This window comes from Opisthocomus hoazin, chromosome 4 (assembly GCF_030867145.1).
Source record: "Opisthocomus hoazin isolate bOpiHoa1 chromosome 4, bOpiHoa1.hap1, whole genome shotgun sequence".
Taxonomy (NCBI): Eukaryota; Metazoa; Chordata; class Aves; order Opisthocomiformes; family Opisthocomidae; genus Opisthocomus; species Opisthocomus hoazin.
The window spans coordinates 92,747,430-92,767,076 of NC_134417.1; the positions used below are offsets into that span (position 1 = coordinate 92,747,430).

Consider the following 19,647-nt stretch of genomic DNA (forward strand, 5'->3'; position numbering starts at 1 on the left):
ATCCCAGCAAGAAAAAAAGGAGCTGTCATATGCCTCAGGCCAGGCTTATTTACATCAAAACAATCTCAAATTTGGAACAGTAAATTAAATATTTCTGGAGCAGCACCTCTCCACACTGCCAAAGAGGCTTCTTGCACCCAAGGGTCAGATTGCTTCCAGTGACATCTCCTTCATAACACTACAGTTGTCAGCATGAACACTGAAGACCAATTACGTTCCACAACTAACTCCTTTGTGAACACCCATTATGTAGTGGAGATTTAATTACTCACATTTTCATTAACTTCTCAAAGCCTCTGATGTATCACAGCACAATTTACAGATTAGTACCATAACATTATCTCCAGGTGTTCTGCTACTTGTACAGTGCAATAAATGAAAAGAGCTCCACCACAAAATCCCCTGTTAGGTTGACACTGACACTAATTACACCTTTTTACTTCAGTTGGATCTGTTCCCGTTAAGGAAATTGATGCCGTGAAAAGCCGGAATTGAAGACTAAATAGCCGGCAGACTATTAAGCAGGTATTCTTTATTGCGGCGCCGGGCACACGGGGGATCTCTCCTCCAAACGTGTGCACCGAAGAGACACAGTTACTAGGTATTTATGCTATGTTAACATACATATTCATTACATTTCCAAGAAATGTTTATCATAGTAATGGCTTTTCCGAGAATTCATTAATATATGGTAATGTCCATCGCACATGTTTGTTTGGCGTCTCTCGGCAGGGGTCTTCAGATTATCCTGCAGCCTCCTTATCTCTGTAGTTTGCATACCTGTTCTCCCAAGGCCCAGGCGCCTAAAGGGATTATTCAGGAGTCCCTTGTCTTGCAACCATCCCAATTATTCACAAAGAACCAAGACTTGTTTCTGACCACCTGAAGTGATAACATCCCCTACATGTTACATTTGTTACATTTACAGTTATCAAAATGTCTAGGAATTCTAACGCAAATAAAAAAGCTAACAGTCCTTTTTCAGGTAGCACTGGCGTGAATTCCTATAGCACACACTGAAAATCTCCCAGTGCCTTCAGACTGCTGCATCGTTAATATCCCTTAAATAGTGCTCTCTAACTCTGCATCCAGCTCCAATGACTTCTTTTGTTAAATATATTCAAAACTTCAGTACTACTGAGATAAGGACTACTCATGGTACCTCATATTCCACAAAAATCTTTACTTTCCATGGCATTATGAGTTTTAGTGATGCAAATAGGGAAAAAAGTAAACCACAAGTTTACAAAGCAGCTAGAGTTTAAAGTTAAAATTCTTAATCTGTTTAGCAGATCAGCAATCGGCGAGAAGATCTCACTGCAAGTGATCTCTCAGATCACTGCAATACAGTGAGAAGTCACCTCTCTGCAGTTCACCTCTGCAGGTCAAAGAAACCTGATTTAAGTGAGCAGCTACAGCCCACAAAACAACGACAAGTTCTAGGAAATATGCTTTCTAATATCTTTATCAACAATTTGCTACATAAACTCTTAATTTGGAGAAAGATCTAAAAGCTGTGGCCTCATTTCCTCCATCTAGAACAGGATGATAATTCCTCTAATGCATCAAGGTTAGATCAGACAGAGCTGATAGAGAATGTTTTTTGGTAGTTGTTTTTTTTGGGTTTTTTGTTTGTTTGTTTGTTTTTGTTTTTGTTGGGTTTTTTTTTGTTTTTTTTTTTTTACAGACTGACAGGGCTTTTTGAGTAGCCAATGATTCTAACTGCTATTTAAACGATATTTTCTTTCTGTCATACAGAAGAAAAAAAAAGTTTTTTACGAAGAAACAGAGAGAAGAACAATAATTTTAACAATCAGTCCAACATGACTGCAAAGAAAACGCCAGCAGTGGGACTCCCGAGCAGGCTTTTACAGGATACTTTAAGTGAAAACGTTGCTAATACTAATACACAATTGTGTGCTGGTAACAGTATACTTTCTGCTACCATAACTTACAACTAGGTCAGTTTAAATAACAGGATAGGTTACAGTGGTGTTGAAATCAATGACAGTTGAAACTAAATCACACTATAGCTTTATTAATCAGGATTTACAAATTACAAATCCAGATTACGTTTAACTGTTTGAAACTGTCTAGGTTCGAAACAAATACGACAGTAAACAGACAATAAACAAAAATAAGTATCTTGTATTACATCCTCAAACTCCTCACACCCTAAATATATTGCAAAGGCAAATGAAATATACTGAAAGAGCTCACATCAGATCCAGAAAAAAAGTAATAATAATAATAATAATAATATCCATCAGCAGCCTTCCCATCTATCAAAACAGTGTATCAGGTTCAGGAATGCAACAGATCTCAGCTCATACAAAGTAGCTGACATTTCCGTCCCTCACCCTGTGCAAGTCTTCACTATTTACACCAGTTCTTGAAAATCTCATCAGTATCAGCACACGGCTCACAACAAGCTGTTGCCCTGAGATGTTATTTTATGAATAGTATATATAAATAATGATGAAACCAAGACACAGAAAGATTATATGCCTTGCAGAAGATCACCAGGGAAACCTGGAACCAAATGCAGGTTTCTCAATGCTCACGGCTGGGACAGGCACCACAGACCATAATGTCATCTGAAAAACAACTCCTAGACAGCAACAGCCACCCTCAACCAGGCACAGCCCTACTAGGGAGGCAGAAGAAATTGTAAACAAGCAAATGACTCTTAAACTTATGTAAAATCTCAGCCTAGAGCCCATTGCCACACACTAACAGTTCTACAGACTCTCTCCAACCATCACTAGCTCTCCATCAAGACAGCATTTTCTCTCAAGCCTGCTCTCTACCGTTAACGTTGTGAATATATTTATGTTTGATGCAGTCTCACTCACAACGGTGCCATAAAAAAAAAATCTTCCTAAACCGTATCTCAAGCTCCTTACCTTTATCTGTAGACGTGGAACTCTCAGGCAGCCTTTTGGGGGCTGCTGCCTTTACAGAACTGTCCATCCACAGGCAGAATTTTTCTCCCCCAAGTATTTCTTTATCCCCAAAGTCCAAAAGAGCAGGTAAAAAAAACTGAAGCTAAAGCAGAAATCCTACTATGCCCGTTGCCACAAGGAAAAAATATATAAAGACTACCGAATGTAGATTTATCCCTGGATGTCAGAGTAAAACAAGTCCTCTCAGTCCAGGAGAAGAAAAGAAGCAGTCACTTGACCTGTGTGTATATATGTGTACACGCCTTGGGTCATATGACTTTTGACTCACCTGAGAGCTTAAAGGCTTTGCCTGATAGTCAGCTCCTTTCTGTGCTCGAGGCCAGAATTTCCGAGCAAAAACCTATTTGGTAATTAAATCCATTCATTGTTCCAGCACCTTTTTCCTCAATAGAATGACGTTTTAATTACCATCAGATCTGCATGACTTTTTTCTTCTCTCTCCTTTCTCAGGGAAGAAAATTAAACCTTGCAGAAATATAAATGTATGTAAGGATAACCAAGATAGATTTTATTCAACAATGAAAACAGTCATCAGTGGTACAGAACACAGCTACTATTCATGAACATTCAACAGCATACTACAATATAACACAAGACTTCAAGGAGTTGGATTAAAATACCTGAGAAATTTTAGCAATATTAAACAAAAAAAAAGAAGAAACAGTCACAACTGTTTGAAGATAGCTGGAAAAAGGCATTAAGTATGGACTCCAGCTACGACACTCCTGCATAGTCCTGCATAGGACTCCTGTAATGTCAGGCATTAAGCTGTGATTACAATTTTGGAGCAGCTAAAAACCACTGTTCTCCTGTTACTTTTGTAATTCTGTTCTCAATATTAAAGAAACTTCTTGGTCTCATCTACTAGCAGCACTTTACCTTTTATAAAACAGAACCTTCCCTCTACTTCTCTCTTATTAGCTTGCAGCACCTACATGGAGGATACCTCATCATACCTGATGATGCAATGAAAAGCAATGTTAAATTTACAAACTTCATCTCTGACATAAACAGCGAGCTCACCGCTATAGATCAAATAGCTCAGCTTCTGTCCTTCAAAATGAAAATATTCCTCCCACCCCAGCTTCATAAAGTTTTGACAATCCCATTTCAGAAACACTGAGCTAAAGACCTTCTGCCACTTACACAGCTGGTTTACTATAAGGAACTATGACTCAGAATTCAGGCTCTCTCCCCCCTCCTCCTCCCATCACTTCAGTGTGACTCCACCACACGAAGTCCAGCACTATGTCACTCACCATTCTATTCCTCCTAAGACACAACTAGAAATTCCTTCTATTACAAGACATGCAATATTCACGGTTTTGTAAAACACACCAAGAAAAGCCTCACCTACAATCAAAAATACCCTTCTGGTATTCCCACCCAGAAAAGAAAAAAAAAACCAAAACAACAAACCCAAAACATACAACAAACCAACAAAAAAACCCCAACAATGAACAGATGTAAGTCCTTTAGAATACCATGCAAAGGACCAGGCTGGCAGAAAAAAAGCTAAACAAATGGCTTTAAATTACTTGCAAATACAGCCAAGAATAGGTTTATAAACTCAAGAGGGTTACAGTTCTTAAACCACTTCCCTGTACACAGTGGAGGAGGAAGAGACAGCTGAATGATCTCACAATCAATTCCTTCATATTTTTTAAAGAAATATATGTCTGCATTATTTTACATTCTGTAAATCACTCCAATTTTTAGCAAACTGTTTGTCTTTTTGACATATCTACCGCCCAAACCGAGTGAAGTACCATATGCTGCTACACACAGCAGCACAGAGCAAGAACTAGGACGAGCAGCAAAGAGATACAGGTTTTATTTCCGGCAGCGTCACCACAACATTGTATACATGCTTTAGCTAACACGTAACTCGGTGGCTGCTTCTATAAAAAGCAGGTGACTCACCTTCTCCTGTGAAGCGCTTTGAGATCATGCAATGAAATGTAAGTGTTACTAATTCCTCTGGGCATGAGGAGATGCTACATACGCTGGGAGAAGGTGCTGTCAGCTCACGAGCAGAACACCGTCCCTTCGCAACACGTCTACCTCGGAGCCTCCAAAACTTAGTCACAGATTCTTCTCACCTGCCCTTGGTAATTACCCGCAGAACGCTTCTGCACACGCTTCTGATGTGTTGGTGTTTGTTTACTTTTTATTCTCCTCCAAGTTTCTACAGGGTCATGATCTTTGGTGCCCTATTCCCAAAGCTGCCATCTGGCAAATGAGTTTAATGCTCCTGTGAGCCCAACAACCCCCACAATAAAAATGTTTATAAGGCCTATCAAGTGATTCTCCCCTCTTTGTTAACTAAAGGCCTAAGACACAGTTCCATCAGGTTTCTTAACTCTAGGATTCTTCAAGTGATTCTGCAAGGCATGAAGTACTCAGGGGTGACGCTTCAAGAGGTGCAGAATGCAAAGACACACAGTACCTGTCTACTACAGCACACATAGAAATTCAGCTCCCAAGATCAACAGATCCCCACTAAAAGACAGCTCTAGACCGAGGGGCTTCTCCACATCAACATATTTCCATCCTACTACAGAAAAAAAACATTTTGATCCCAGTCCTTTTCAGATACAAAGCAACTTTACAGAAGACCAAAGTCCCACCAACCTCTCCCAAATAAGTACAGGACTGCCTCAGTTCCCATCCTTTAACCCACACCAGCCCCTACAGCATCCAGGTTAAACCACATCAGCCTTCCTTTTCATATTGACCTCCAACCCAAAATGCAAACACATCTACACTTCCCAAATCTTGCTCCCCTGCCCTCCCAGGGTGCCCTGCCCCACCTCAGGTGTGAACCCTCCACTGTCCCCCTTCTTTCCTTCTACGACTTGCTCCCTTCTCCTTCCCCAATCCCATCCCCAAGACTCACTATCTATTTCCCTACCCCAAACCAGAACTCCCTCCATCCCAAAAAACATCTCCAACCCTTCCTCTTCCTTTTTTCCTGTACAACAGCAGTCATCTTCCACCTCACCCCAAACACAAGACACTCACCTGCTAGAGCAGATCTTTCCCCAATGCCTAACCTTTACCCAAAACCAGAAGAAACCCCATTCTTCCCCTAGTCCTGCTAGGGAAAGCTGTAGGTCAATCGCCCAAAATCCTCTTCTCTCCTTCACTGCTAGGCCAGGCTCCACCGCAATCCTCATCTCTCCCTCTGCCACAGCTCTACAGAAAACTGATCTCTAGAACTCTCTCCTCTCTTCTCCCTGGTACCCAGTGATAGGACGTGTGAGAATGGTTCAAAGCTGCACCAGGGGAGGTTTAGTCTGGACACAAGGAAGCATTTCTTTACCAAGAGGGTGGTAAAATACTGGAACAGGCTTCCTAGAGACGCCCCAAGCCTGGCAGCGTTGAAGGGGCATTTGGACAATGCCACTTTAACTTTTGGTCAGCTCTGAACTGGTCAGGCAGTTAGACTAGATAGTCCTTATAGGTCCCTTCCAACTGAAATACTCTATTCAAAGCCCCACACCTCCCCCAAGGCCAGACCCACCCCACCCCTTCACGTCTATCCTTCACCGATGTATAAATCCGATATCCAGATCCCACTCCCATACCCCCACCCCCTCAATGCAGACCCCCATCCACCCCCTAGGCCAACCCCAACCTCTCCATCTTCACCCTCCTCTGAGGCTTAGGCCAAACCACCCTTCCTACCCAGCTAACACCAACCTCCACCTCTCCCCTGAACCTCGGTTCGAGCCCCCCAGACTCCCCCTTCCCCCCAACCCCTCCGCTGCCCGGCTCCAGGCCCGGCCCCACACCAACCTCCCTCAGCGCAGCCCAGCAACAGCCCCCGCATCGAGACTCTACGCCTGCGCCCGCCGCCCGCTGCTATTGGCTGAGCCCAGTGCCGCTGTGCTCCCCTTCTCATCCCTCCCCCCCGAGCCCCACCCGCCGAGCACCGAGGTTCCGGCAGCGACCGCGGGGCCCTGTCCCTTCCTCCGCCCCGCCGCGGGGCAGGACCCCGGAGCGAGCAGCGGCGGAGGCGGAGGTGAGTATCCGTCCCCCGCTGTCCTCTCCGCTCCCTCGGGCCGCGGACGCGCTGGCGGACCGAGAGCCCAACGCCGGGACGGCGTGTGCGACGCCCTGTGGCGTCCGGGTCCCCCCCTATGGAGCTCCGTGAGGGGAGGGAACGGCCTCATGGCGGCCCCTTTCCCCTCCTAAGCGCCCTGGTCTCTCTCCCCTTCACCCCCGGCGTCTCCCCGCTCCTGAAGCCCATTTCTGCTCGGTGTGTGGCTTCGTTTGCCCTCGGGCCTCCTCCCTCTCGCTCTGTGCTCTCCCCCCCCCGCCACCCGAAACACCTCCCTTTTATTCACTATTATTTACCTCTTTTTTTTTTTTTTATCTATAACTGCTGCCTGGCCCATAGAGAAAGGTCTGGGGAGGGTGGGGGGTGCCAGAGCTTATATCGTCTCCTGACAAAGGGGTGAGCCCGGGTACAGTCGCTGGGCTGCAGCATTTTCCCAGGACCCCAAGTATTTATGGGGTTTTCTTCCCTCCACCCCTGCCATTAATTAATTTAGCAGGCATATCCCACTGAAATTAATATTTCTGCTGTTTTAGGAAGGAACCAGCCGATGCTGGTCATCCTCAAGAGAGCAAGAAGGTGACTTCCTCAGAGAGCGTGGTCACCCTGGCAAGAAGCTGACGAGGGAAAACCAACATCTTCACCATCCATAGGGTGAATTTGTTGTCAGATATCCCCCCAGCGTTAAACTTCATAAACTATGGAAGATTCTAATTAGCCCAGTGTGGTGGGATGCTCCTGCACGATTTCTTGTTTTACCTCTGGCCGTTTATATGTTCCCGTGAGTTTCCATGGATTTAGAGACTGGAGTCATGTTTTAAAGCAGTTCTTTTGGCCGTAGCGTAGCGGGGTAGCATCTGCCCAACGCTGCCTTGGCGAAGCCAGGAAGGGTGTCCAGCCTGCATGGACAGGGCAACATTTGCCTATTCCACTGCCTTTTTTCGTGACTACAACAGCTCGTCTCAGGGTGCATTCTGCCTCCCCGGAGGACATGTCGACTTTATTGACAAAGTAGAATCATTCACTTACTCGGACTTTTTCCGGGATTATTTGATTCCCAACCATCCCTGTATTTTCTCAGCTAAATTCACTGAAGACTGGGGCAGCAGGAGAAATTGGGTTACTTGGGATGGAAAGCCTAACTTTGATTATCTGCTGCAGAAGTTTGGTAAGTCATGGCGTTTTTAATACCTAATTAAAATGTGTATGCTGAGTGACACAGCTTTTTTTTTAATCTTAGGAATAGAACCTCTAGAATAAAACAAGCAATTCTCCAGACTTTTTTCTAAGTTAATACGTTTGTTTTCTATACTTGCTCACACATTATGTTTCACGGATTCCAATCTCGAATTTATTCCCACAGTGAAATAGAATATAAAGTGAGTATAATTTAAGCATACCAATCTATATACCTGCTTAATGTTACAGAATCACAGAATCACAGAATAGTAGGGGCTGGAAGGGACCTCTGTGGGTCATCTAGTCCAACCCCCCTGCCGAAGCAGGGTCACCCACAGCAGGCTGCACAGGATCTTGTCCAGGCGGGTCTTGAATATCTCCAGAGAAGGAGACTCCACAACCTCCCTGGGCAGCCTGTTCCAGTGCTCCGTCACCCTCAGAGTGAAGAAGTTCTTCCTCATGTTCAGACGGGACTTCCTGTGCCTCAGTTTGTGCCCATTGCCCCTTGTCCTGTCACTGGGCACCACTGAAAAGAGCTTGGCCCCATCCTCCTGACACCCACCCTTCAGATATTTGTAAGCATTTATAAGGTCCCTTTGCAGCCTTCTCTTCTTCAGGCTGAACAAACCAGAGGAGCAGCCTGACGCTTTCCCCCAGCAAGGGGAAGGTATTCTATAGTTACAGTGAAATATCTCTTCAGGCTGTAAAATATTAGTATATTATACAGGAATCAATACAGCACTCCTAATGTAGTTTAAGAGGAAAAGTCAGGTTGTGTTGAATAAATCACTTCTGGTCCGAATCATATTTGCCTAGAATGACGGTTTGGGGAGTGAGAGCTGGGCTAGGCATTGTGGGTTTACATGTTTGTGCTGTACTTAGCATTATAGGGCCCAGATATTGGAGGCTGTACAGTCGAGAAGGTGAAGGGAGTTCAGTTTCAGCGTCGGTTATTCTGTCCCCACATGGGCTCAAAGAGTTTGTATTTCAGGAGAGGCTGTAGTACCTGTTGCCAACTGCGATGTCAAGGAGTACAATTCTAACCCAAAGGAGCAGCTGGCCTTCAAGGAGTATATAAATTACTGGAAAGAGTATATTAAAAATGGCTACCGTTCGTCCCGAGGATGCCTTTATCTAAAGGACTGGCACCTGAGCAGGTAAGAGAGCACTGTGGAAACCCCTGCATAGCGTGCACAGCTGGGAGCTGCCGCAGAGCCCTAATGCTCATCTTCTAATGCCAGAGTGTTTAAATGGTGGCACTGCTGCTTGGTCGCACCTGCCCACCAAAATATCAGTCTTGCACCGCACAGTTCGTGGCATACTTCACACGGCAAGATCCTTAAACAAGTCATTGTTTCCTGAAGAGGTTGACATTCTCGAGCGCTTTCCTTTTCATCTGTTTGAAACGACTATACGTTTTCCCTGTGGAAAGTGTGTGGCTGTAAAGTTTGGCTTAGGTTTGACTGCTACAGAGCAAACCTTCTTAAAAAGAAGGGTGACATTTCTAGCTATATTTAATTCAGCGAGCATGCGTGAGTTGTAATCCTTTTTTATCCATTTTTGCTTCTGTTAACCTTGCCAGTCTTCAAAATTCTCTTCACCCTGTTCTGGCTTTCCTTCTCCTCCAGCCTGCTGCTTGTGAGGTGGATGTATTGTCCATTCCCTGTGTCTGTGTAGGACTTTTATGTCTTTCACTCAAACCTCTTCTTCCTTAAACATATCCAACTTTCTTGTGATCACCTCGTTTTCATTTTTGAGTGTGACAGGGACTTAGACTAGAGGAAGTCTGTCGTCTCTGCCTCCCTGTTTTATCTGCTTTCCCAGACGCTGATGCTGTGGCTTGGGAAAGGGGCAGCATATCCTGTGGGAGAAGGCCACTCACTTGTCAAAATCCCACAGCCTGCCTTCCCTTCTAACCCTCACACCCACAGCCTGTCATCCAGTTGGACAACCAGTCTTGCAGGCATCTAGTCTAAAGAGAATGTGTTTGTTAGGAACTGTCTTTGCCGTAATTAGGAGTCTCCTAAATAGCAGTTAACCTTCACAGCTTTCCTGGGAGACAGAAAAGCACGATTTTGTGCATTTTGCATGCAATGCAGAGTTGTCAGTGATATAAAGGAGGTGGCAGCATGGTATTAATGGCCTGCTAGAGACCTGATTGGTCTCCCTATCTGGATTTTGGGCACTGAATTAGAAGGAACAATGCTGCATTTTTCTGAGACTGATTTCCAACACGTTATCTTTTTAAGGGCTTTCCCCGAGCAAGATGTTTACACCACACCTGTGTATTTCTCATCCGACTGGCTGAATGAATACTGGGATGCTATAGCTGTGGATGATTACCGGTTTGTCTACATGGGACCTAAAGGTTCATGGTAAGGTGGTGTGGTTTCTGTCATTCTTACATACTCATTTCTGAGATTACAGGTGATTATCACATTATAATTCAGGGTAGCATCATGCTGCAGAGGAAGTGAGGAACTACAGGAGACAGTCCAGCACAGGGCGACAAAGATGATTAGGGGACTGGAGCGTGTGTCCTAGGAGGAAAGGCTGAGGGAGCTGGGCTTGTTTAGCCTGGAGAAGAGAAGGCTGAGAGGGGACCTTATAAATGCTTAGAAATATCTTTAGGGTGTCGAGAGGATGGGGCCAGACTCTTTTCAGTGATGCCCAGCGACAGGACAAGGGGCAACGGGCACTAACTGAAGCAGAGGAAGCTCCAGCTGAACATGAGGAAGAACTTCTTCACTCTGAGGATGACGGAGCACTGGAACAGGCTGCCCAGAGGGGCTGTGGAATCCTCTTCTCTGGAGACATTCAAAACCTGCCTGGACATGGTCCTGTGCAGCCTGCTGTAGATGACCCTGCTTTGGCAGGGGGGTTGGACTGGATGATCCCCAGAGGTCCCTTCCAACCCCTGCCATGATGGAATTCTGTAATTCTGTGTGTGGCCGTACAGTATAGCGTTGTACCTGAACGCAGCCAGTCTTATTTCTCAAGCAGCTCATTTGGTTCTGGATGCAAGCTGTCCTTATGCAGTCAGCTAAAGTACTTTTGCGCTTCAAAAAGCCCTGAACTGTGCGCACAAAATCTGTGAAAGTTGTCAGCTAGCCTACATAACAGAATCACAGAATCACAGAATCACAGAATAGTAGGGGTTGGAAGGGACCTCTGTGGGTTATCTAGTCCAACCCCCCTGCCGAAGCAGGGTCACCTACAGTAGGCTGCACAGGATCTTGTCCAGGCGGGTCTTGAATATCTCCAGAGAAGGAGACTCCACAACCTCCCTGGGCAGCCTGTTCCAGTGCTCCGTCACCCTCAGAGAGAAGAAGTTCTTTCTCATGTTCAGACAGAACTTCCTGTGCCTCACTTTGTGCCCATTGCCCCTTGTCCTGTCACTGGGCACCACTGAAAAGAGCTTGGCCCCATCCTCCTGACACCCACCCTTCAGATATTTGTAGGCATTTATAAGGTCCCCTCGCAGCCTTCTCTTCTCCAGGCTGAACAAGCCCAGTTCCCTCAACCTCTCCTCGTACGGGAGATGCTCCAGTCCCCTCACCATCCTCGTAGCCCTCCGCTGGACTCTCTCCAGTAGCTCTTCATCTTTCTTGAACTGGGGAACCCAGAACTGGACACAGTACTCCAGATGAGGCCTCACCAGGGCAGTGTAGAGGGGAAGGAGAACCTCCCTCGTCCTGCTGACCACACTCTTCTTGATGCACCCCAGGATCCCATTGGCTTTCTTGGCAGCCAGGGCACACTGCTGGCTCATGGTTAACCTGTCGTCCACCAGGACACCCAGGTCCCTCTCCGCAGAGCTGCTCTCCAGCAGGTCCACCCCAAGCCTGGTGCATGAGGTTGTTCCTCCCCAGGTGCAGGACCCTGCACTTGCCCTTGTTGAACCTCATCAGGTTCCTCTCTGCCCAGCTTTCCAGCCTATCCAGGTCACGCTGAATGGCAGCACAGCCTTCTGGTGTATCTACCACACCTCCCAGTTTGGTGTCGTCAGCAAACTTGCTGAGGGTACATTCTAACTCTTCATCCAGGTCGTTGATGAAGAAGTTAAACAAGACTGGGCCCAGTACTGACCCCTGAGGGACACCACTTGTCACCAGCCTCCAACTAGACTCAGCGCCGCTGATGACAACCCTCTGAGTTCTGCCATTCAGCCAGTTCTCTATCCACTTCACCGACCACTCATCCAGCCCACACTTCCTCAGCTTCCCTAGGAGGACATCATGGGAGACTGTGTCGAAAGCCTTGCTGAAGTCGAGGTAGACAACATCCACGGCTCTCCCTTCGTCTACCCAGCCAGTCATGTCATCGTAGAAAGCTATCAGATTGGTCAGGCATGATTTCCCCTTGGTGAATCCATGCTGACTACTCCTGATAACCTTCTTTTCTTCCACTTGCTTCATGATGGCCTCCAGGATAAGCTGCTCCATCACCTTTCCTGGGATGGAGGTGAGGCTGCCTGGCCTTTAGTTCCCTGGGTCCTCCTTCTTGCCCTTTTTGAAGATTGGAGTGACATTGGCCTTTCTCCAGTCCTCGGGCACCTCTCCTGTCCTCCAGGACCTCTCAAAGATGATGGAGAGTGGCTCAGCAATGACATCCGCCAGCTCCCTCAGCACTCGTGGGTGCAGACATTTTAGAGCAGAAAATCCCAGGGGATCATCAGCTACTTGTGATTTGCAGAGTCAACAGGAGCCTTGGAGGGGCACTGATGAGTTGGTCAAATATTTTGCAGGTGAAAAATTAAGTCCAGCATTGGTGATAAAGTTGCGTGTACGGTATGCTCATCAGTTCACATCACAGAATCTCCTGCCATTGAGGTATTTGTGGGACAGATTCAAAACTAACTGACAGAGAAGCACAGATGCTGTAAACCACTGCAATACTGTGTAGATATAGTGGACTTTTAGTAATTAATGCAGTCAAAATTAAATGAAGAGGATCACAGTTTGGGATCAGATTTGTGTGTGTGTCTGGTTCTCAGAGACTTGAATTCGTCTTACAGCTTTTAGGCGTCATCTTTACTTAAACCTCTGATTTGCCCCACAGGACTCCATTCCATGCTGATGTCTTCCGTTCCTACAGCTGGTCAGCCAATATTTGTGGGAGAAAGAAATGGTTGTTGTACCCCGCGGGGCAGGAGGATTACCTGAAAGACCGCCATGGCAACTTGCCCTTCGACGTGACTGCGCCCAGTCTTCGGGACAGGAGCGTTTACCCTCGCTACAACCAAAGTCAACCCCCTGTTGAAATTGTTCAGGAAGCAGGGGAGATAGTCTTCATCCCCAGTGGATGGCATCATCAAGTTTACAATCTGGTAAGATAACTGACACCGTGCTTTTAATCACGCAGAGAGATAATCAGACAGCAGGCTCAAATCAGATCAAACTTCTGTTGCCACGGCATGTTGTGGATGCCAGAAGTCTAAATGGGCTGCAAAAAAGCTTAGAGATACTCATGGAGGTAATGTGTGTCAGTGGCTGCTCAAGATGGTGGCTAAAAGCAAGCCTGAACTCGAAAGCTCCTTGGGTCATTGACCACTAGAAGCTGGGAGAGTGTACAATGGAAGAAGCTGTCTACACCCTCTTTTCTTATGCTTTTCCTCATTAGATGCTAGTAGTCACTGAGAAATGGGATGCTAGGTGAGATGGACTTATGGTGAGGCTGTTAATCTTGGTTTCTAATTGTAAGTTATTTACATGGGTAAATCATAAAGTGATTTATATGGAAAATGCCAACAAATTGATCCTTGTGATTACAAACCAAAATTGACGACCTTGTTCCTTTCTCCCCACCATCCTCTCCCACCTTTGTGTCCTTAAAAGGTATGTGCAGACAGAGGAACTAGAGACATTTGCCAGTTTACAGAGTGAAACAAGGGTTGATGGTTCAGGGACATTAGGAAGAGACAGCCTTTCAGCACAGTGGTGGTATTGGTTCCAAAGCAGCATTTCCCTTGCTGAGGAATAGGATTTTACATTTTGCAGCTTTGGTGTGGTTTCAAATTGTTATATTTCAATTATTCCTTCAGGAGGATACCATTTCCATTAACCACAACTGGGTGAATGGCTGCAATGTGGCTATAATGTGGTGCTTCCTGCAGGATGAACTAGCAGCTGTCCAGAGGGAAATCAATGAATGGAAGGACCCTATGGATGACTGGCACCTACAATGCCAGGTATTACAACATGATGCTTGCTGGCTGACTCTCTGTTAGAGGATCATTTATTTCCAGGGTGTATTGCACCACTTCATGAGTTCTAAGACACACAAGTCCTTGTTAACCTCATACCTGGAATTAATACATGTTTCATACGGAAGTAGGAACGGGTGGCAGCTTCAAATATTACTTAAGTAAGATAGGGAGAGACTCGTGCCAGCGCACATTTGCTATGGACATTAGGATATTGTCTGAAAAACTAATGCTTCAACTGCTCTTCAACTATACAAGGTTAGTATTAGCATCAGGATCCATCCTTTAGGTAGTATTTATGTTTCCTTTTATAAAATACAAGTGCTTTTTCATGTGAATGGAAGAACTGGTAAGACAGACCCCACACAGAAGAACTGCTTTGAAGACAAAACAGTGAATGTAAAACAAGCAAAATCAAGATAAAGGTGGCAACAAGTTTCTGTGTCTGCAAAGTGATACTTTCAGAACACATAACCATACTGAGCAGCGTCATATCTTGTATGTTTCCAAATATGAAATAAATGTAAAGGTTATTTCTGGAGGCTGTTACTGCTGCTACGTTCATATCCTTCAAAAATAGTTTCAAATAACACAGCCATTTAGTACCCTTGAAGCAGACTATTGCTTTTGGGGCTAGTGGCATTTCAAGTAACGTGAAGGATTTTAGTGCCGTCAGGGAATTACAAAAAAATATGTTTAAACATGTTTACTTATGATTCCAGTTAGTTACTAGCTTGATGAAATATGTTTTTGTAATTTGTACTGTAAATAAGAGAGTAGTTTCCACTTCAATGCTGTTTTTTTTTTCCCCCAGTTGATTATGAAGTCTTGCACAGGTATAGACTACAAGGAGTTCTACAACTTCCTCAAAGTTATTGCAGAGAACAGGATTTCAGTCTTGGAAAACGGCCTCGATGACGAAGCTTCGGCAAAGAACACTCCAAAAGCTGCCATATCCACCCTGGGCATGCTCCATGCAGTGTTTGATTTAAAGAGGGCTGTGAAGGTGTTAACATCATTGAGTGCTAATGAAGATTTCAAGAAACTAGACCTGACATCACTTTCTCCACCTCCGGAGGCATTACTCCACCACTTGAAAGCAGCAATAGATACAGCACTACTCTAACTTCCTATTTATTCAGTTCTTTGTAAAATGAACCTTTTGCAAAATGGGTGTTTGCAGAAGACTGACTCCTCCCTGTTTAATAGCTGTTGCAGTTTAAGTACAAAGAGCCTTGATATAGAGTGGGAGAGTGGGGAAAGAGTACATTCATAAGATGACTGAATACTTTTTAAGTTGACAGCATTTGAATATCTAGAGTAATTGGACAGGAAAAAAAATTCTTAGACAAAGGAAAAACCCAAATCCTGTTAGTATTATGTTACGAGCCGTGCCAATGAATATGCCTTCAGGGAAGGGGAACAGAAATTCTCTGTGGATGAAGCTTAGGTCTGTCAGAGCTAAACACTAAGATTGCAGTGGTCTGCACCATGCTCCTCTGTTTCCGAGAGCACTGTATGCAGACAGCAAACCTGCACCACACACTCGAGCAGTTAAGCTCTGCTTTGTCTGGTCACAGCTAAATTACTTTAAGACCTGCCCTGCTTCCAGGCACGCTCAGCTTTGCTTTTGTTTTTTTTTCTTTTTTTTTTAGGGGACCCTAGTTAGTAACCCTTCCGTTGAGGCCTGAGCTGGCTTGACAGCTGTAGCCTGGATGCGAAGGAGCTGAATGCCCTGGTGTCCTGTACAGTGGTATCTCTCTAAAGCTGACAGTCGCAGATAGGGTCAACCTTCCTGCTGCTCTAGGGCCTGCAGGATAAAATTTAGCGTAATAATCAGGAGGCTGGAGTCCTGATTGCAAATTAGTGCAGATAGATAGATAGCAAATCTGCCACTAACAATTTAAGCATGTGATTCACCCACGATCAAAAGGAGGAACTTGGATGTACTCTCACATTTCTACACACTATGTCAAGGCACAGTACTTTATCAAGCAAAAATTTGATTAATCAGGGAAGCTAGTGAGTAGCCTCGTATTATCTCCTAAAACAGCCATGCTGTTAACACACCAAATAGCACTACTGCATGGTTACATAGCACAATTTGCAATCCGAATGCTACCCTTGGGCTAGAAGAGTGTTTCCATTGAAGTAGCCCTCTTGCTTTTACTGGTTGCTGAGAAAGCCTAAAAGCACAAATGGCTGCACACTGTTACCTTAGCTGCCCCTTTAGGGCTCACTTGAATTACTGCTCAAGAACGTCATCAGTTTTCAACCAGATGACCGAGAAGAGCAACTAATAACTGTATATTTAGAAAGTGCAATAGTAGAAATCTTCAGTAGGCTGAAAAATGACATTGTTTTCTAGATAATCCTGTGGAGTTTGTACATGCATGCATTTTGCATGTCCTATTTTCTAGTAGAAGTTCTGCACTTTGAATAGGAAGTGGTACCTGAAATTAAAATCAATACCCAGAGCATGGAAGAATGCAGTAGGGAGAAAACAGAGGGTTGTTTTTCTTTTTTCACACAGCTGTGACTACATCTCAGTGATTCAGCCTTCTGGCAGGGTGTTTCTTTAGACTGCAACACAGCCAGTTTTAAGCAGCTCTGAAATTAGAAGTTCACAGCTGTTACTTATGGCTGTTTATATTCGCAAAGACAGGCTGCTGGAGCTTTCTTCCTTTTAACAATAAGGTGAGATTTCACAGAGGTGAGGAACGATTGTTTCAAACTGACAATTGGTGTATTGGTAGGAGAGCGTGTTTTTGGTCTTGTATTTCCCAGTCTCACTGCATGCTGTGCAACTAGTATTGGCACCAAACACCTTAAGCACTGCAATTTTATAAAGGGTTTGCTTAGATGAACAGTACTTTTCATTTCACGTTCCATGAAGCTGGGACTGCTTTGGCTTTGCTGTGTGAAAACAGCAAAAATACAAGTCCAAGAACCCAGTATCTCGACATACCCAGGACCAGTTTAGACGCTGTAGTGTCCAGCAGACTACATCCTCATCTGGATGGATGACATGAGTTTGCTGTGATGCAAAAATCCAGGCAGCAGTTCTCAGGGAAGAGGCATTATTTCTGCAGTTCTTCTCTGGGGAATATAGTTAAGAAAGGAGGAAGACAGGCCGGCACGATAGAGTAGCTAAAGAGATGTTCAAGTAAAGCAAGATGAGTTTCAGCTACTCACTGTCACTTTCTCTTCACCTGAGCTGTCTGCACCACAGCATGTTCAGCTCTGAAGATGTGGAACAGCACTCCTTCATAAGGCCGCCTAAGGCTTAGTGTGATCAGTGTGAGACAGTGGGGTAAAAAATAGTAGTTTAATTGCAGGAAATGATCTTTAAGTTTAAGCTGTGTTCTCCTTATTGATTTAGCAGGGAACAGAAGCACAAAAAATAGAGTTATTGATTCAGTCTCTCTTACAATTACATTAGGAAACTAATTTGTAGTTCGAATTCTCTGTTCCTGTGAACGATCAAGGCGGTAAGGGAGCCACGTATTTTCTGAAGTTAAAGAGAAGGTGGCAAATTCTAAAATGCCTAAAGACAGCAACAAGTTTGGAATAAGAAGTATGCAAGCCTGGAATCTCTTAAAAATTAAAACATTTATTTAAATACAAAGTTACTGTAAAACATACATTAGGATACTCTCATACCAATATATTAACTATTGTAATCAGTGTACTATTTATTAAAGAATAATACTTGTGATAAACAGGAGGAAAGAGCCTGCAGAATTTTGTTTTGTTTTCCTGAAGTCACAGACTTGGACAACTTAAAATCAAACTGTAAAAAAAAAGCAGGTTAAAATCTAGTTCAGAAGAGCTTCTGCTCTAGATATGCAACTCAGACATTGCTCTTTTTGTCTGATAGGAACAGGATACCAAATATCCATTTGCCTCTTGTAAAGGCAACATAAAACCCAGCCCAATTCTAATCTGATTTGTACCCCACTGGCATCAGTGGGTGTTCTGTCAGCATGAAGCTGTGCACCTAGGAAAACCAGTGTTTTCGGAGCTCTGTCAATGCAGAAAAGCCAGGTGGTTTTATGTTTTGTCTCACGAGGATTTGACATTTCTCACCCCCCAGGACAACGCATGTCCTGCCTATTAGGCACACACAAACCCCTACAGAATTACAAAGCAGCACTAGCATGTTCAAGGTGCAAGTGTGATATCCCTGAGGTTTAATAGGAGTCTGCAGAGTATAAATATACACTTGCAAGTATCATAATACAAGAAAGTTTGTCAATAGCAGCTTTACAATGCAATGGAGAGGTACTGAGTTTGGCATAGGTAGGAAAACGAACGGACAAACCTTCCTCTTAGGGATACAGGAAAAGCCACCTCACCCCAGGAACAGGTTGTTCAGGAGCATGGAGATGGGCTCTCCTGTCCACGCCACATCCCTGCCAACCAGAAGTAGTCCCACCAAAACAGTTCTTGTGGTTTCCTTTAACCACTTTCTATGAAATAACCTTCCTTATGTCAGTTCAGCAGTGCAAAACAAACACAGCGTTTGAGAACAGTTAAACGAGGTTTCCAAGCAGATTGGTGTTTGCAGGAAAGTGAAATAAAACTACAGGGCAAAAGAAACCTTGGCCCACTTTCCGCAAAGAGATTCCCAAACACAAGCTGAGGTTGTGTATCTCAGGCTTTTCGCCCACAGCATCTGTATGCCTGTGCTTTACCATCATAGCTAGTCTAAGAGAAAATCCAGCAAGAAACCCTCATCTGATAAGTAACCGTCCTTCCCTTTTTAAAGGCAGCCAGAACAGCAGTGACATGATTGCCTCTTCATCCAACAGTGTTCGGTCAGGAAAGTGCGGCGGGGAGGAGGCTCCCTCTGGGTCCTCGGGCTCAGGGGCTGTGAGTTACGTGGCAGTTCTCTCTTTGGTGGAGTCTCATCCTCTGTATGTGTTCATAGCATGACTGGGCAAGGAACAGAACAACCCGTTAAGGAGAAGTTTTGGAGCTTTGGGCCAAAATCTGGTCTCTTGCACATGTACTGAAACTATACTACGTCCCAAAGGCAGGATTAAATTGGCATATTATGGAATCATAGAATGGTTTGGGTTGGAAGGGACCTTAAAGATCATCTGATTCCAACCCTCCTGCCAGAAGCATATTGTCTAGACTAGAAGGAAGATAACCTCCCATGCTAGGCAGATAAACAGCCCTCTAAAATTAAATGAAATTATAGCATATCGGTATCTCTACTATTCAAG

At 44.6% G+C, this 19,647-nt stretch overlaps 3 protein-coding genes across 6 annotated transcripts in view; 1 reads left to right on the forward strand and 2 right to left on the reverse strand.

Annotated features, from left to right (window-relative positions):
* Nucleotides 1-6,820, reverse strand: part of SNAP47 (synaptosome associated protein 47) — a 32,191-nt gene extending 25,371 nt beyond the window's left edge. The window contains exon 1 of one of the 2 annotated variants that reach the window (XM_075419950.1): nucleotides 6,768-6,820. In XM_075419950.1, coding sequence (XP_075276065.1) covers nucleotides 6,768-6,801 — 34 coding nt within the window. In that variant the 5' untranslated portion in view covers nucleotides 6,802-6,820. Of the gene's footprint in view, nucleotides 1-3,234; nucleotides 3,403-6,767 lie in introns of those variants that run through there. The other variant, XM_075419951.1, reaches the window with a different exon arrangement.
* A 66-nt stretch (nucleotides 6,821-6,886) lies between these two features.
* On the forward strand, nucleotides 6,887-18,145 carry JMJD4 (jumonji domain containing 4). Its single transcript, XM_075419955.1, has 7 exons — nucleotides 6,887-6,993; nucleotides 7,566-8,197; nucleotides 9,200-9,365; nucleotides 10,458-10,583; nucleotides 13,270-13,537; nucleotides 14,252-14,398; nucleotides 15,228-18,145. The coding sequence occupies exons 2-7, from the start codon at nucleotides 7,933-7,935 to the stop codon at nucleotides 15,537-15,539; spliced, it is 1,284 nt and encodes a 427-aa protein (XP_075276070.1). The 5' UTR covers nucleotides 6,887-6,993; nucleotides 7,566-7,932; the 3' UTR covers nucleotides 15,540-18,145.
* The window catches only part of ALS2CL (ALS2 C-terminal like), a 44,043-nt gene continuing 42,402 nt past the window's right edge, over nucleotides 18,007-19,647 (reverse strand). For all 3 annotated transcript variants that reach the window (XM_075419954.1, XM_075419953.1, XM_075419952.1), the window contains exon 26: nucleotides 18,007-19,351. In XM_075419954.1, the coding sequence (XP_075276069.1) occupies nucleotides 19,280-19,351 (72 nt within the window). In that variant the 3' untranslated portion in view covers nucleotides 18,007-19,279. The remainder of the gene's footprint in view (nucleotides 19,352-19,647) is intronic.

Excerpts from the sequence above, each read along its gene's own strand:
- JMJD4 (XM_075419955.1), top strand. The coding sequence starts at position 7,933 with ATGGACAGGGCAACATTTGCCTATTCCACTGCCTTTTTTCGTGACTAC. Across the intron at positions 8,198-9,199 it reads TTATCTGCTGCAGAAGTTTG|GAGAGGCTGTAGTACCTGTT; the intron begins GTAAGTCATGGC and ends TTTGTATTTCAG. Across the intron at positions 9,366-10,457 it reads AAGGACTGGCACCTGAGCAG|GGCTTTCCCCGAGCAAGATG; the intron begins GTAAGAGAGCAC and ends TATCTTTTTAAG.